The 19062-nt window shown below is 36.8% G+C and overlaps 1 protein-coding gene and 1 long non-coding RNA gene across 5 annotated transcripts; one reads left to right on the top strand and one right to left on the bottom strand.

Annotated features, from left to right (window-relative positions):
* Positions 1-2: 2 nt before the first annotated feature.
* On the bottom strand, positions 3-8330 carry LOC121888326. 2 transcript variants are annotated; one of them, XM_042399785.1, is made up of 2 exons: positions 6800-8330; positions 3-6102 (listed from the first exon to the last, which is right to left on the bottom strand). In XM_042399785.1, exon 2 carries the CDS (start codon positions 5269-5271, stop codon positions 3430-3432), a length of 1842 nt encoding a protein of 613 aa, XP_042255719.1. In that variant the 5' UTR covers positions 5272-6102; positions 6800-8330; the 3' UTR covers positions 3-3429. The 2 variants fall into 2 exon arrangements, with proteins under 2 accessions (XP_042255719.1, XP_042255720.1); XM_042399786.1 differs by lacking the exon at positions 6800-8330 and having other exon boundaries at positions 3-5365; positions 5967-6287.
* Positions 8331-11346: 3016 nt separating this feature from the next.
* LOC121888331 lies at positions 11347-19062 on the top strand. Of its 3 annotated transcripts, none has more exons than XR_006093196.1 (3): positions 11347-11450; positions 12391-12596; positions 19028-19062. It is a non-coding gene; the product is annotated as an uncharacterized LOC121888331 (long non-coding RNA). The 3 variants fall into 3 exon arrangements; XR_006093197.1 differs by lacking the exon at positions 19028-19062 and adding an exon at positions 16622-18406; XR_006093195.1 differs by lacking the exon at positions 19028-19062 and adding an exon at positions 13303-15031 and having other exon boundaries at positions 12391-12921.

Genomic DNA, 19062 nt, shown 5'->3' with positions numbered 1-19062 from the left:
TTGTGTCTTTGAGAAAAGCTGAGGTCTAAGTGAGGAACAATATGGTCAGTGTATCTGTAAACGTTTATTAAATGTGTTAATATGTCAAAGTTTCATTTGAGGAGAAAAAGATCAATGCACATGATTGTGATAGAATCTTACCTTGAGCTATATTAGTTTTTTAATGTATGTTTAAGAAATGGGATCCAATGAGGATATTTCCAAATATTCATTATATAAGTCAAGTTAAGAATTTGTTATCAGATTTTACTTTCACTTGATAAAAATATCTCATCATATGTACTATACTGTTTTTTTTTTACTGTTGAAAAGAATCAGCAGTAAATATGGACACATGACTTTAAAGTGTTTAATTCAAAAGGTGCATTAATCAATATTCTTGATATTAACACTAAGTTAATGACTATGTGGAATGTCAAACGGTTCACTTGTGTCAGACTCAGAGATTTATTGTTTAGTTTTGTTTTTATGACACATGTACTGTTTTGGTTCGTTGGTCACTGTGCTCTCTCTGGTGAAGAAATTGGAACATTTAGCAGCTAAAGAGTCTGATATTTTCTCAAGAATTTGTGGAGACTCCTGTGAATTTCGGACTCACATTCATCAGGTGGACACAAACATGAGTCCAAATAAATGATTATAATGTTGCTCTCAGTCTGCTGAAAGACTTCAGTGTCATTAAGGTGTCAGCTAACAGGGACCTAAAATGTATAATAAACACATTATTTATCAATTATTCAAGACATAGCTAGTAAACAAGCTGTTGTCTGGTAATCCATTAATTTTGCCTTGGAAATAAATATATTATATATTTCTAGCTTTAAACGGCACCTCTACGTCTTTCTACATCGGAGGGAAGAAACATGTTATTGACAAAATTCTTGAAACAGTATTTCAACACTTGTATGTAGTAATGATATCATAGGAATAAATTAAGTAAAAATTATAGTAGTTCCATCATTTACTCTTCATTTTTCAAGAGATATCAGAAGTGAAATAAATATTTGGTGTTTCTTCTCAATAAAAAAATAACTGTGCTGCAATGCATCATTATGTTAAACTAAATTAGGCTAGATTTTTATTTTTTTTATTTTTTACCAAGTTTAAGTTATACATTAAGTCCCTAAAAACAAAGAAGAATGAGAAACCAGAAATCTTTACACTTTATTTCACAATACTTGACAGAAACCATTTATTATGTTTCATTTGCTTTATATTACACAAATTATTTGTATTCTTATTTATTTTTTTCTACATTGCTCCCATATGTTTACATGTATGTACTATTGTCATGTTAAAATAACATGACACATGTTGTTATTCTTTTTCTGAGATGAAAATATACCATGATTGTTTTCAAATTAAACTTTAATAAAGTTTGACAAAAAAACAAACAAACGAGTATCAAAACTGGAAAAATGATGTGATGTCATGGCTGCATTCATGTCATAGACTAGTTTGTAATAAGAAAAAAGCAAATTTAAAAAAGTTTGTAATAACCAGTGTAAAACTTGTAAATAGCGTTCATGTCAACATCAAAGATGTAATTATGAATGCTCCCATATATCCAACTCCTTAAAACATTTTTCTAAGTTATGTCCAACCTGGAGCTTAATACTGAAGTGCCTGAACACCAAACAACCAGGAACACCTCAAGTCAGCCAGTGTTCTTTGTTCAAGATGTTTAAACACTTTTAATGGATTTAGTGCTGTATTGTCAATGCACAGTATGTCAAATCTCTTAAAACCAACTCTGTAATTGTCAACAACCGTTTTAAAGGAAAGGTTCGTAATTCTTCAGGTGTGTCTTAAAACAACAGTCAGGCATTTACATTGTAAATGCATTATGAAGATCAAAATTCAATTTAAGACTTAAATGGCAAAAGTGACATCATTTGTCTTTGGAAGAATGTCGTTGTAGTTATCTGAAATGTTCATTTTGACTGAGAAGAATTTAATTACAGATATCTGCAAAATATATCCAGTCTAGCTATTAAATGTTAAAACGGCCACTTATACTTTTTAAGGATTTAAACATATCTTTAGCTGAATTTTGACAAGGAGAAATAAAGTTTTAGATATCTTGAAATACAATTTTACTCGTAACAATGTTAGTGTGGATGTCTGTTATTGCCAGTCTGGCTAATAAGAATGTAATTTTGACTAAGAGAAACGCTGTTATAGAGATCTTAAATATAACTGTGGATAGTTAATTAACCCCTGTTATGTTGAAATGGCATCATATCTACCTGTCAACAGATATCCACAATGCATTTGTGGATATCTGCAATTGCATTATTTCTAGTCACAATTCTAATTGTAGATATCTGAAATTGCATTATTACTAGTCATAATACAAATTGTGGATATCCATAAGGACATTTTTACTAGTCTTAATGTATTTTTGAATATCCTAAATTACATTATGGATATCTGGAATGGTTTTTCACTTGGATACATGAAATTAAAGTTATGGCTATTAACAACTGGACTGTAGAAATGGGAGTTTTTCCCAGTAATAATTCTATTGCAGATATCCAGAATGTTCATTCTAGGTATCAAAACTGCAATTGTGAATATGTGAAATTAAAAGCCCAATACACATTAATGGCAAAAGTGACATCATTTGTCTTAGGAAGAATGTCATTGTGGATATATAAAATGTTCGTTTTGACTGGAAAGAATTGAATTACGGATATTTGCAACATATATCCAGTCTAGCTATTAAATGTTAAAACAGCTTGCCATAGGAGCTGAAAGTGATGATTCAAGCAATGGTATGAATCCTCCAAGATTTTGTCTGTCATTTGTTCATCTGCTTTGTCATGGTGATAAACTAACGACTAATTATAGTTATTATTATATTATTTTTATACTATTACACTGCCAAGTTTGACTATTCTGAAAAGTTTGGCCTTGTTTTTGACAGTCGGGTATTCAAACCAGGACACAATGTTGAATGTAAGAACACTCTCTATTAGGGATTGATACACTCTGTTTAAGATGTGCTGACTAACTTCAAAACTCCTCAGTTTGCACTAAAGAAAGAGTATTTCTTGTGATTTTTAGTAAATATGATCCCACATGCTCAGAAAAGGTGAAGGTTTGATCCAAAACAGTCCCAAAATATTTGAAGGAGCTCAATTGCTCCACCTCCTGGCTGTTGACTGTTACAGGCTTAAATAAAGGGTTTGGCAGGTTCTTTTTCTTTTCCCTCATCAGGGTGAGACAACTACTGAAAATAAATAACCAGGATCTTCTAAAAAATCATACATTACTTACAGTATACAGAACATTATAATAAATCCTCTGAGCTTAATGCACACAAGGAAACGTAATACAGTTATTTGCTTCCACATCAGTTACAGGACGATCAGTTTCTAACCACCAGGTCAACATAAAGTGTATTTCCCGCCTCTTCATTGTGCTTCACATCAACCCAAGATGTTTACAGAGGAAGGGGTCTTCCTCACAGAGAAACTCAATCATCTCTGAACTCGCAGCTTCACCTTTCTTCGTCACCGTGTCGATGACAAAACGAGCCTTGTCTCTTTTGTTTTGCATCTCATCCGCTAACTCTCTCTCAGAGTCAGTTATCACCTTTTTCTCAAACATCTTGTCCAGCAGACTTTTGAGAACAGGTCCTGATATCCCATCAATGAAGCTGGTCCATATGTTCTTCAGCCTCTCGTTTGAAAGGAGACTCCGAGCACACTGTCCTTGGGGCTTTGTTACTCCAGTGGACTGAAGAGAAACCTGGCTTTCCCAGACACAGCAGGAGCTGTTCTTATCTTTTAAAAAAAGTTGAATATTTTTCATGATTGTTTTTAATTTCACCTGGAATGATGGGAAGTAGTCGATGTAGTACTCCTCATCAAATTCTGCTACTGTTGGTTGAACTAGAACTGAGTCGTCTTCAGGACTAGTGGACAGTCTGTACTTATGCTTTGGGAACAGTGTACAGTTGGGACATATGTCGATGTACCACTCGATGAACCTCCCATCAGCTGATTCGTTCCTCATGCGCTTCACATCACGCAGCACGACGTTCCTTGGTAGCAACAACACATTGAGGAGAGATTCTGGATCAGGATCAGTCGGGGGTCTGTAGAACAGCAGCACCAGTGCTCGGACCGGTTTAGGAGGAGAGTCTTCATCCTTGACATTACCGAAACCAGAAAACCCTGTGATGTTTATAATGACATGAGTTTCTGTTATCTTATGAGGAGTAATAAACTCGATGCCCTCATCATCCACATGAGCAACTGACAAGAATTCACATCCACCTGTGGAGCGGATCTCACAGTGTGGGAGATGAAGCTGACACACAGACTGCTGCAGACATTTGATGTCAAACAGGGGTCCTGCAGGCTTCTTGTGATGTTGGGCCAGTAGTCTGCAGTTCCAAGAGACAATCCTGTAAACCACGTCCCCTTCTCCCTCCATGTGAAACACCAGACTTGTCACACTGCACTGGTACAGGCCTGGACGGGAGCAGTGGAACCTGTAGGTTTCCTCATTTTCATCAACAGTAACATCAGGTGTAAACTCCTCAAAGCTGTCTTTTAACAACATGTCAGGTAAGCTCTTTGCTCGAGTTAAGTTCTTGTTCTTTGTAGAGGTTATTTGACTGAGTGAGGGCACGCTGTGAGAACAAGGCAAGCAGCTGAAGTCTCGTCTACTCCAATCAGGACTGAGGTGAGAATGGGTTGGCAGGGTCTCAGGGACAGACTCAGCTATAACAGGTGCTGTCATTTCCACCAGGGCTTCATGTATAAAAGAAGTCTCCTGGGACAGATTAGGGTCTCCTGGGAGAGACTGCCTGAAAGATTTGTCATGTTGAAGATGAGCAATTTGAGGAGGCGGATGGGGGAGAAAAGAAGATGCACATGCTGCAGTAGCCACAGGGGGGCGCGATAGTGTGCTTGACTGACTGACTCTTCTGGGGGAAGATTTGTAATTTAAAGCAGAGGACAGAGCATTCCTGATCACTCTGGCCGCCCCGCTGAAACAAGATGTTTTTCTTTTTGTTCTTATATATGATCTAGTTTTAAGGCTAGACCCTACCCGTATGTCACCATGAGCACTAATCACTACGACTTCTGTGTCTTCTGTGTGTGAAGTGTCATTCATCCACTGTAGTTCTTCACTGCGTTCATCTGACTCATTCTCCTTCTCCTCTGAAGTGTTTTCTTCTTCTTTTTCTGATGCTCCTTCTTCATCCCCAGCTGAACAGAACAAACACTTAATTCTCCTTTTTTGACGTCCCATCCTGTTTCCCTTAGAATACTACAAGATTTTTAAAAACTGTTCATCAACTCTCATCTTCTTTGTGCTTTAGTGTTTTTATTTGCTCCCACATAACCTGAAACAAAGTAGAGCATATAAAATTAAAATCTACCATAAGTATTTCCAGTTTATTTAAATGGTAAATGGACTGCATTTATAGTGTCACTTTACAACTTGGTGGAGCTGCAACAATTAGAGCCTGCAAATATTAATCAGCAGCTATTTTGATAATTGAATAATTATTTTTGTCACTTTCTAACTTAAAAATGCCAGTAATTTGCTGGTTTCAACTTCTCAAGCGTGTACTTTTCCTTAAAATAATTAAGAAAATAATTGTCAGACTTATTGATAATGAAAATAATAGTTGTTTGTAGCCTTACAGTGCTATGATGCAATAATTCTACCTTGCCCTCAGTCTTCTCTTTGCAGTTTAATACAACACAACTTTACAACAAATGAGCTCAATATAAACTAAAACTATTAAAGTCTGAAAACTAGATTTTGACACAGAGTTCCTCTTTAAGACCAGGACCACACGATACTTTTAATTCCTGATAGCTCATGAGGTATTACATGAATTAATTTGTGTGTAAATTCATGATAATTCCTATACCCTTACTATAAAGTGGTAACAATTATTAGATATATTCCTACCATCAATTTAATTTTGGACTCACCCGACGAACTGCACAGGACGAGTCTTCTTTCTTCACAAATGAATGAATGTGAAGCTCTTTCACACACGGTGTGTCATCCGCTTTCTCATTAACTGTATCTCCTCCCCCATTCCAGGTTTTTCTGTAAATGACTCATCTGATGAAAGGCGTAGATTTGAGTTAATCTTTGATCAGGAAATCTTTTATTGGACGGCCAAAATAAACCGTTGTATAAGTTCTCTGTCTCTCTTTCCTTATTCATATGCACACATATATACACATTAAGTCTCTCCCTTCTGTATATGTATGTAGTTTATTTTATTGAATATGTATTTTCTGATATAATTTACTTTAAACCATGATTTTTTTCTGTAATTGCAAACAAATATTTTCCTTTTTTAATTAATATAAATCTGTTACAAGCAAATAAAAATAAATGGTTAATAACCTGCAGGTAATGTGCTCCTCACTTTAAACCAACTATCTCCTATAAGCCATTTTCAAACCTCACCTGAGATTCTGTCTTTCTGTTTTTTGATATGGCTGACACAACACTATCTTTAAATCATGTTTTTTTCATTTTTTTCATTTGACACCTGAATTCATGGTTAGATATTTCACTGTGACATCAGAGTTCACCTGCTGCTGACGGGATTTTCATAATAACATCATAAAATAATTCCTGTTATTCACAAAAAAGACATTGTAAAAGGTATTTTCAATTCACTTCAATTCACCTATTAATGAATGAATGAATATTTATTTTCGTGTCTGTGTCTTACGTCCCATCCCTCATGAAATCATTCAGACACATTAATCAACAAAAAAACAAACATTCCAGCATGTAAACCCACCAGCATCGAACAGCACAACACATTAACATCATCCAGATATGAACAGCCTGCATACAAATATCCCAGGAGATATCCAGCACTGGAGATTAAACAAAACAAAACAGTCCACATATGCATCCATTAATATCAAACACTATTAATATGATCCAGCTCATAGCCTGTAATCAATATAGAGAAAAGAACTTGAATCTATCATAAGTCATTTTTCTCCTCCTAGTCCATGCTTTAAAATATATTCAGAAAATGCAAAAATATCGTTAACCTACACCTAAATCTGGAACATGAACTTTTTGAAATAATATTTGTCATAAATCATGATATAAAGGACAGTAGAGAATGAAATAACATTCACAATGTTCACAGATTCTTTCATGTTCAACCACACCGCTGTATCTTTAAGTTTCAATCTTAGTAATATAACACATCTTATCTGTGCACAGAACTACTGATAATGTTATAGATAAAGTTAATAATGTTAATAAATAATGTTCATGTCATAAATGATATGCAGTAATAACCCACTCCTGGGCCACTCATGGAAAAGGGAAACAGTGACATTAAATGGTAAATATTTCTCCCACTAATTTCAAAAAGAAAAAGCTTGGATGTTATTTACGCTTAAAAAGGAAATTATTTTTGGGAAGCAGTTTTGTCTACAGTAATAAAGTTGTTTAATAAAATGACATGTCTGAGTTATGACCACAAATTAGTCAACAACAGCTTACACCTGAAATTTAAATATAATTTTGACTGTTAAGTTTGCCCAGTGAAGACGTTTCCAATTCTGCGGTTAAATACTTATTTCAGATTTACCATCTTTCATTCATCACCAACTACTACCGCCAGGCTGCAGCTAATCGACATGTACTGTACTCTGTAATGCAGTTTGAAGTTGAGAGCTGTCAGATCACTTTTCATCCTAAACAAACATATCCGGCAGCTCTGCATAGATTTATGTGTAAAATGTGGAATTAATGGCAAGATCGTTTGAGATTTTGAAGAAAATTGTCAGAGACAGTTCAGCAAAATCATGGCTGAACAAACCTGCTATGGGACCCCAGGAAAAACAATGTTGTTGGGCCCCTACTGACCCCCCTGTACCTGGTAGGACTCCAGAGCTGAAATAATTGATGAATCGATTGATAGAAAATGAATAGGTAAACATTTTGATAAGTGATTAAACATTCAATTAAATTTCAAGCAAAAAATGTCAAAAATTCTCCATTAGCTGCTTCTCAAATGTGAATATTTGCTAGTTTTCCCAGTTTTCTGACTAACTGTTGGTCAGACAAAACAAGTCATCTGAATATGTTCACTTGGGCTTCAGGGAAAAGTAATTGTCATTTTTCATTATTTTCTGACATTTTTTACACTGAACAATCAAGATTATGAAAGAAAATAACAGTACTCCTATGATGGGATAATACTACCTGTCCCCCAGTTTTCTGTGTGCAGTTTGATAAAACACAACTTTACAACAAATGAACACAATATAAAGTAAAACTAGTAAAGTCTTCAAAGTCTTGAGTCCTTCTTCAAGACCAGGACCATAACATGGAGGATGTCACAGAGAATTAATAAAATTATTTAAACTCAAATGATGTGGAGTAAACATTTGCAGTTACCTGCTTTCCCTGGTTGGTAATATAATATAGCTTTGCTTGACATTGGTAGGGACAAACCCAAATCTATGCCCACGCATCTGACTCATGCATGCGGTGTCATGAAAAAAGATTACTCAATCAGTTCAGGGCAACACTAAAGACCTGCATGTATTTCTCTGAATTGAAGTATCTGAAATACCAAAAATTGTGAGTGATGCATATATAGTCCCACTTCTAGACTTGTAGGAGACACTTTTTGTTGTGTGCTCTCTGCACTGTATAATGACAATAACTTGAATGGAAATTTAAAAAAATTGAAAATGAAAAGTTTAAAGAAATACAGGCCTGTGACAAAGTTATAGATATATTCAGACGTATTTCCCAAGAATGAGTGACCTTACACAAATAAATTAAATAAAAACTTCTAAGTCTTTAACATAGAGTACTGGGTAAAAGTTTTAGGCTCTTTAGATGTTTAGATTCTTCTCCGTAATGCAGCAGCATCATGGAGGCGTCTGATCATCTGCAGCAGGACAACAAGCCCAAACATCCAGCCAGAGTCATAAAGAACTATCTTCATCAACAAGAAGAACAAGGAGTCCTGCAACAGATGGTCTCTGATCTCAACATCATGGAGTCAGTCTGGGATTAACATGAAGAGACAGAAGCAGCTGAGACGCCGAAATCCACAGAAGAAGAACTGTGGCAACTTCTCCAAGATGCAGGAACAACTGACAACTGATTCACTTTAAGTTTCTGTTGATAGGTTACTCAAGTTTGTAAGTTAATTGATCAAAACTGTTCACTGCATTGTTTACAAAAGCATCCTCACTTTAGTTTAAGAGCATAAAACTTTTGCACAGTACTGTATATCAGAAAAATAAAACCACCACAACTCAACTGTCTCTATAAGCATGTTGAGGGAACAAAAACAAGCTCCAATAAACTGACTGTACACTACCTGCCCGGCACCCATCAGCAAACAGACACAGTTAGAGACTAGCTGGTGAAGAACATGTAGCAGTTCTAGATATTTTTCTCAGGAGTTGGCGGAGACCAAACCAGAGCTAAACGGAGAATAAATTTTGGACTTTCATTCATCAAGTGAACACAAACATGACTCCAACTCAGTGATTATAATGTTGCTCTCAGTCTGCTGGATGTTGAAGAAGTCAACAAGAACTGGTTGTCATGACGGTATCAACTAACAGGATCTACTGAGGATGTCCCTCAGACATCCAGGAGACTATTTTAAAGGGACCTTACTTTGTTTACAGCATTACAACACAAAAAACAACAATCCTTATTACTTTTTCAGGATCAAGCAAGTAAATATGCTTTTTTTCTGTACATGTTCACCAGCAAATGTATATTTTCTTCTTATCAATATTATATACTGCATTGTTTCACATGTGACTGCTTTTATATCAGTCTGTGAAGCTGAACTGGAAAATCTAACTGGACTTCAATCAAGTGTTATCACCTTCAAAACTGAACAAGCTATTGTTGTATTTTAGATCCAACTAATAATTAACCTGACTTTATGATACCATGACTATGAGGTTCAGTGTTTCCCAAATGCTTGAACTATATACTGGTACAACCATTAGTACATCCTGTCACAGCAGTAAAGAATTCCTCACACACGTTAGTGAACTTTTGAACTTTTTGTACATTGTTTTATTTTCTCCTATCAATCATCAAAGTGAAACAAATGTTTGTTTCTTGTGAAGAAAGTCAGATATTATCTGTTCAAGACTCATACAACAGGTCTGAGCTCTTAAATGAAATAAAATGAAACAAATTATACTTTTAACAAATTTTCATAAATCATGTGTCTCTAAGGAACAAATCTGTTGGTACGCGTGGTTCTTGCATGAGGCCCAATGAAGAAGTGGGAAATACAGTTTATGTTCTTTATTATGTTCCTTGTGTGATTGGAGCTCAGAAGATTTTACTAAATGGTTACAAATATTTATGAATTTATTTCTTTTAATTTGCACTTTCACGTGTTTTATATTTGGGCTCAGTGCTACTTGATATACTGTATGTGCTCTAATGTTTCTGTTTCTTTTCTGTCACACAGCAGGATGCTTACATGGGTTTCTGATTTTTTATTCTGTAATCATTTTAATCTGGAAAGCATCATTCATATTGACATGTGCAACACATGCTTATTTTAAAAAAGATTAGTAATTTCATTTCAAATTCTGAAGGTAGCTATAATAAAGGCTGTAAATCCACCTTAAAAATATCGGAAGCTGTCTCCTAATACATTTTTCTTAGACCACAACTTGAAACTGTATATGTAGCATCCATGCGTTTTTTCCTTGTGAAGGTGTCATTTGTAGATCTAGTTTTTCTTCTCTAAACATTAAGACCCAAAGTGAGTCACAGTCAGTTTATGTTCAACAAAATTCAAGGCCCTCATTGCAGTCCTACTGCTCCCTCTAGTCATTAGGTCACTCCAACATTTCTACAGGTCAAAGGGAACAAAGAGCAAAAAGCAGAGATAAAATGGGTGAATAAAGAGGGACCTCAATATGAGTAAAGCTTTACAATGGTTTACATTTTTTTTTTTTTAGCAATATGTGAGAGATGTGTGAAAGACTGGGATTTGATGTTAGGACTCAACAGTTCAAGCAAGGCTTGAGCTTTGATAATATGGATGAAGGGATGTACGACCTTAAAATAGTTGAAAAAACATATAAATGTAAACATAGAAAATGTCTCTATAGTCTCTGTGCTTCAGACAGGTCAAGAAAATGTGAGCAGATTCAAATGAATGTCGTACAATCATAGGATGAATCAGGCTGTGGGGAGATGTTCTTGACCAATGATATTGTTTGAGTTCAGGGGGCGGGTCCTCCCGGCGTGATTCATCCAATGACTGCGCAACATTCAATTGTTTGCATATACGTGCACTTTGTTGATCTACCTGAAGCGCAGAGACTACAGAGAGAAAATTTCTCTGGATAAAGTAACACAAGTCATTTCCAAAGACTGTTGATTTAAAGATGATGATTCACATTCAGCTTTCAGTAAAGGTAAGGTAATCATTTTGTTTTTCTCTTTAACATGAAGTTTCGTATAAAGAGAGATATAAACTGAACTTGTCATGAGTTGAGCTAACACCAAGGGCAGCAGAGAGGGAAAGTGAGATAGTAGCATTCAAGGCTAGCTACAACTTGACATAACTAAAGCGTTGATGTTGCATAAGTGCCAGAATTTTAAAATGTATGTGGAGTCAGCAGTGCTAACGTTAGCATTTGCTTTTTGTATGCATTAAGTAACATTAAGTCTGTGTGGCTTCAGATGACATAGCGTTATGCCAGTCCTAATGAAGCTATTAACGTTAGCCTTGAATCAGAATCTCATAGCAGTCATAATAACATTAAATAAATTACATTTGTCAGTTGACCATTTACATGTTTCAGCTCCTATTCTGTCCTGCAAACATTAAATAAAAGGCTGTGACAAGTTGTGACCTGAGAAAGACTTTAAGTGACAGCTAGTATGCTAGTGTTAATAAATTTAGCCAGTTAGCTTGATAAGTTACTAATATTATTTATTAAAGAAACATCAGACCGCCCAGCTGCTCCTATTTACTGCTAGTAAATACGTTACCAGTAACCTGCTGTCTACCGACTAAGTTAGTGTTGGTGTGAAGAACACACAATGAAACACAATGCAGTAAGATTTACAGTGTGGTAGTTAAATGAGTGTGGTGTGTGTAAAGTGCTGTGTAAGTGTGTGTGTGTGTGTACTGTGCAGACAGGCAATTAGTGTTCATTTTTCATAAGCTTGGTTGTCTGGTGGAAAAACCTGTCTCGGAGCCTGCTGGTCCAGGCTTTGAGGCTTGGAAAATAATAGAACGCCTCAAAATATGTATGTTTTAATGTAATGTTAGTATATCAATGTGTCACAAATTTATTGATAAAATAAGTATTTTCATCATGATAATTATTTGAACTTTGCATCCCCCAGCCTCTTCCTGAGTTGTTTTGCATCGCTGGCATGGTTTTCCCAGGCACAGCCTTCACATACGGCCTGCATGGTTATTGGAAGGTTCCGGGCCTCAACATCCCCATGGTCATACCCAGCCTCACCACCCTGCAGGAGGGCGTTCTCAGCCAGGGGAAAGCCAAGTGGAGTTTAACCCTTAGATGCATAATTGGTTAAAAAATGACCCGGTGAGGTTGTTTTCTTGAAATATCTTCGTAATGAAAAATTGTTATCATTTCATATTCCAGGTATTCCTCAAAAAACATGTTTTTGATATGATGCCATTTACATTTTTAACTTACCTTTTATACATTTTAAGAAATTGTAGTTTTTGTATTACTACCCCAAGCTTCCATAAGTGGGTCAAAAATGACCCGCATGCATTTTCTATGGAATCCAATGGGAACCTTTGATTCTTATCAACTGTGGCTGTCAGGAATAAATTAACTGACAGACTATATCAGAAGTGTCACCCCTCAGGAAGATTATTTTACACAGCAAGAGCTGATACGTGTAAGTATTATCTTCATATAATATTGTGTGTGTGTCTTTCATGACTGTTGTTATTATTTATCAACAAATTATCCTACTTTATAACTAGCTAACACTAGCTAGCTAACTAAGATAGCTAACATTACTATACGTATTGTGTGTGTGCGTGTGTGTGTGTGTGTGTGCGTGCGTGCGTGTCATTCATGATTGTTGTGTGAAAGAGTGTTATTATTATTCATCAACAAATTAGCCTACTTTATAACTAGCTAACACTAGCTGGCTAACTAAACTAGCTAACATTACTATATGTAGTGTGTGTGTGTGTGTGTGTGTGAGTGTATTTATTTATATAGCTACATATTGATCTATTGAAAACATTACTCTTATGTTTCCTCATCCAAGGTGTCATGGCTGCTAGATACACAGCTGAAATGGTCCTACAGATACTGGATGATGGAGAGGCAGTAACAGGGTTGGACTCCGAGTCTGAAATTTCTGATGATGACGACCCAGACTATTGTCCAGGTGGCAGTGGCAGTCGTCCACCTGGAAATCCAACTGAACAGGATCAATCTGACTCAGAAGATTCCTCTTCTGTGTCCTCTGCAGAAGAAAGTGTCCAAATCATGTCCAACAGAATGAGTCGGAAGGGCTCTTACTGGAGCGAGTTACCTCCCACCCAGGGCAGAACACAGAGCCACAACATCCTCAAAAGATGCATGGGAGCTCTTTATCACTGATGATATAATACAAGAGGTGATGACGTGCACAAACTTGGAAGGACGGAGACTAGCAACAGCTAGAGGAAAAGAATGGAAAAATGTCACCAAAGATGAATTCATGGCCTTCATTGGATTGACCCTGCTTGCAGAAAGTGAGAAGAACTGGGATGTATCAGTCCGTGAGCTGTTTGGGAGTCCTCTACATAATCCCATGTACAATGCCACTATGGCTGTTGGAAGATTTGAAGACATTCGCCGTACCTTGCACTTCGATGATAAGAGGACCAGAGCCAACTGGAAACAGACCATATGGCAGCCTTCCACTATGTATGGGACCTGTTCCTGGTCAACTGCAGACAGCGATTCATCCCCAGTGATTGTGTCACTGTGGACAAACAGCTTGTGCCATTCAGGGGTAGGTGCAAGTTTCTACAGTACATGCCAAGCAAGCCTGCCAAGTACGGCCTAAAGATCTTCTGGGTTTGTGATGCACGCATCCCCTATGCAATAGATGGTATAGTTTACACAGGGCGACAACCAGGGGAAGAAGTTCAGAAGAATCTGGGGGAAAACATTGTCCAGCAGTTGTATAGTAGATTTAGAAACACAGGTCGCAACATCACCGTGGATAACTTTTTCACCAGTGTGCCTCTTGCGCAGCATCTCCTGGAGAAGGATCTCACTATTGTGGGCTTATGTATTCTCTACGTCAGAACAAGCCAGACATCCCTCTTTGGATGAAGCCTTCCAAGTCCAGGGAAGTTCACAGCACAGAGTTTGGATTCAACGACAACCTTACCATGGTCAGCTACGTCAGAAAGAAAGGAAAAGCTGTTGTGCTCCTGAGCACGATGCACCACGACAAAGTAGTGGATGAAAATAGCAGAAAGAAAAAACCAGAAGTGATCACATTTTACAACAAGACGAAAGGAGGTGTAGACACCACTGACCAGATGGTTGACACAGAGGTGGCCCATGGTGCTGTGGTACAACATAATTGACATCGCCACCCTGAATGCCTACACCTTTTTCCAGCTCAGCACCCAGAATTCAAGATCGGCATCACCAATGCATGACGGCTCTTCCTCAAAGAGCTGTCAAAGGAGCTTGTCACACCACACATGAGGAGTCAACTGGAAGGCTGCCCCCAACTGCAAGCCCCGATTATTGAAGCAATGGAAAGGTGTGGGGTGACAAAAGCCACAACCCAGCCACAGGAAAGAAGCAGAGTCAACAATAGGTGTGGGAAATGCAATGTACCTGTGTGTAATGATCACAGCCAGAAACAGGTAGTTTGTCTGAACTGCATACAGTGATGAGACAAGAAGGCAAAACAGGGAAAAGAGAGAGGAACTGTCAATGACTGGACAGTTACACACACACATACACACAAACACACACACACACACACACACACACACACACACACACACACACACACAATGGATGTTCACATTTTTCTATTGCTGTTCTGGGTAATTTTCTTTTTCAAAAATGTTAAAAAGTGAAAAATAAAGATATTTCAAACATGAAATCATGCTTGTGTGGTCCTAAATATAATACTAAATATTATACAAGTGATTATTCTTAACCTAAATGACAAAAATGGCATAAAAACACATTGATTCTAATATGGGTCATTTTTGACCCACTTATGGAAGAGTGTAGGGTCCAGTCACTCGTGCATCTAAGGGTTGAGGAACTGCTTCTGGGTGCTACACTGCATGACCCAGGCCTACTATCTGTTTACCAGGTGTGTGCACTAGCTCATTCATTATATAGATCAGTGGCTAAACCGCACTGTCACGCTGGAACTATTGCATGACATAGGGCTAGGTAGAGAGAGCGTGATGAAAACTGGAGGAAACTCGGATCATATCAACACTAACGCACCTCAGAAGCGCTGTGTGTAAGCATTTTGGATTTTACTCTATCAATGGCAAAATTATTGATAAAGATAAGGCTGATTGCCGACTTTGTATGAAGCAACTACTTTACAGTAACGTTACCACAACAACAAATGGAGTGACCTGTTAGCTTCTCACCCAAGCGAGGCTAAAGAATCAGAGCACCAGCAGCTACACAACCTTGCCCAACTGTCTATTTTTTGCCTATAAATTACATAATGCTAATGTTCTATATAATTTGAACGAATTCCATAGCACTGTGAATTCATTCAAAGTGACAGCCGTAGTGCGCATGCTGCACGGGAGTTGGACCTGCTTTTCTGCTGCTCTGTTCTTTTAAGCTTCAAGTCTATTTTTTCCCAACCCTGCACTTCAGTGAAACATGGATATACATACTTTGACTGCTTTGTAAATAAATTATATATTCACAATAAAGAAATCTATACATAATTATGTTAAACAAATTTTGGCCATCTGCACCAAGATTTCAGTTTCAATCGATAGGCTAGATGATCATTAATTTAGAGAATTTTCACTGTATTGATGATAGGTATTTAATCATAATTATATATATATAATTTATATATAATGTGTATATTTGTTGTTTGTTTTTTATTTTAAACTGTATATTCTGCACAAATCAGTCATTATATTGCAAGTCAAAAACTGAAAATCACTCTCTTGCCTAAAGCTTGTTAACTGGTTCCAAATGTAGAGACTACTACATCACTCCAAATTAAGCATCCCAACACAGGATACCAGTCAGTTTTACAAATGGTTTTAAGATTTTGTTGATCACATTTAAAGAACAGCTTGTTCTGACCCCAACCTTAATTTCAGACCGTCTTAAACCCTTAATGTCCCTGCACTAAAAGAGGCAAAGTTTGATCATGCTCAATTTCTGTTCAAGCGGCAAACTGCACTCCTTAAGAGCAGCAGCCTCATGGCTCCCCTCTGCCGCTGCTGTGAGGGTCAGAGGCAAAGTTGCCATTGTGCGTACATTGAAAAAAATACAGGCAACAACGTTGACATCTGTTGGTGTGCAGGTACTTTTAAGAGCATGATACATATTTTCTGCTTTTGTATTCTCAGGACAAGGCTTGCTGAGGCTCATTGCAGAGGATCATAGCCATCGTTGTAATTCTGAAAGGAAGTGGGTGACTTTCAACTTTCCTATGAACAGATTCACCTATTTCCATGGTCAAGGAAAGTTCAATAAATATTTGTCAGAGGTTGGGGACTCGAGTCGCAAATTTGAGGACTCGCGACTTGGTTGACTAACACTTATAAGACTCGACTTGACTTTGACTTGAGGCAGATGACTCGAAAAGACTTGACAGTTTTTATTTAGCTGAATTGCCTATTTACATTATTGTAGATATTGAGCATGAACAGCTAATGTTTTGAGACATGAAAGGGTGGCTTCTAGTGAAGTGTGTGCAACCCAGGCTTTGAAGACAGTGTCTAGCAAGACCTAGAAAACAGTGCAAGACAGGATTGAGCTCAAAGCTTGTTGAAAGCATTTTCCCATACCTGCGCTGATTTTCTCTCAAGCTTAATATTACCAGACTGTTTCTGATTCAGACAAGACAGCTTATGAATATACAGCTTTTCATGACAGAGCTTCACTGTTCTGTTCGCAGTCCCTCACTACTTCAAAGTCAATGTAACTCAACCACAGCAGAATGGTCTCTTTCTCTTTAATCAACCGTGTGACAAATGCAATCCTTCAAGATCAGGCAAACATGGTATTTTTCCTTTATGATGCTTGATGTTTGAATAATTCCAGTGTTCTAAATTAATGGATGTATTAGTCTACACAATCCACAGCAGAAAAAAGTAATCATCAGATTCGTTGTGCAAGAGCCAAATGCGGGTAGATTTTCCATTTGGTGAGTAAATATACCAAAGTAGTCATGTGTTGCAGACAGAGCCTCAGGCTATAGTATAACTTGCAGTTTTTTTTATTTGTGCACTTTACAACCACAACAAAGCAGACTGTGTAGCTTACAGTCCATCAGCATATCTTTGCTGCTGTTAAAACCCACTAGCTTTGTGCCAACTACTGCAACTGGAGGAAGTTCCTCTTCTTCTACTACTTCTGCTTCAAAACTCTCACCTTATTAAAAGGCACAACCTGGTGGCAGAATGGCAGAAGTCATACAACATATCCACACACATTAATACTGCATAAAATACAAAATGATGAACCCTAGATCCTGGAAAACATGTTGGATCAGATCAAAACAACAACAACAACAAAAAACAAGGTATGAACTGAACCATAAATAGTTGTCTTCATGAATCCTAACCATAGCCATCCCTAGTTGTAGAGACTAACTAAGATGTGCAGTTCTCTCATGACATGGCTTGCCATTGTAACCTTTTCTCTTGTGGTTTAAGTGCTTCTTTCATGGTGACTGACTTGTGACTTAATTGACTTTTCTTGCTTGACATTTAGCATTGACTTGACTTGGCTTACTTGAGTCTAAGTCACAGTGAGAGTCACAGTGATTTAAGACTTGCTTGAGCCTTTAAGGTTAAGACTTGAGACTTGCTTGTGACTTGCACATGTGTAACTTACTCCCACTTCTGATATTTGTGAACATGAACTACTTTCTCCCAAAGCCACAAACCAGAGACATAAGACTCAAATTTGTGATGCCATCCGCAATAAAGTCTGGAGCTGCTTCATATACAATGAATGTGAGACTAATTTTGTAGTAATTTTTTAATACCCAAATAAGCTTCAGTCTATAGTAAACTTTCATATCTGAAACATAAAATTTACCTGTATACTAGGCTTGGGCAATGTCTACAGAATTACTTTGTAAAGCAAGCAGTAAAAGTAATTTATGATATATTCTGGTTATTAAACATCTTGAAGTCTCATACATCTCAAATGGGGATCTGTATTGAATGGATTGCACAATATTGTAAAATGATTTTGTACATTCAGAACTCCATATATTAATGTGAAATGTCTGCAGATATATTGGGGAGTTGCTTGCAATTACTGTCATATTATGTTTATATAAAGTAAACCCTATCCATTAATGGGAAAAGCCTGTAAATATATTGGAGAGTTGATTTTAATTACCGTCAAAAAATGTTTAAATAATGTATACTCCATACATTTATGGGAGAAGCCTGAAAATATATTGGAGAGCTGTTTGTAATTACTGTTAAATAATGTTTATATGAAGTTAACCTCATACATTAATGGGGAAATGTATGTAGATATATTTGATAGTTGCTTTTAAATACTATCAAATAATGTTAGTAAAGTAATGATTATTAAAATTATGTTTTGTAAACTATTATCACATGATCTTATTGTTTTGTACAGTATAAAACTAACATTTACCAGGGATCTACTGTAAATAGATTGGATAATCACATAAAATAAAAGCTTAAAGCTCTAAAGATACCATTAATGGGTGTTAAAGGAGGGTAATTTGAATGTAATTTTACATCATTTTTCTGTTTTACATCCAGAAATCTGTACTGGAGTTCTTGTGGATGGATTGGAT

Source organism: Thunnus maccoyii, chromosome 21, assembly GCF_910596095.1.
Source record: "Thunnus maccoyii chromosome 21, fThuMac1.1, whole genome shotgun sequence".
NCBI classification, from domain to species: Eukaryota; Metazoa; Chordata; class Actinopteri; order Scombriformes; family Scombridae; genus Thunnus; species Thunnus maccoyii.
Note: the sequence above shows the minus strand (reverse complement) of the source record. Positions and strands in the feature narration are given on the sequence as shown.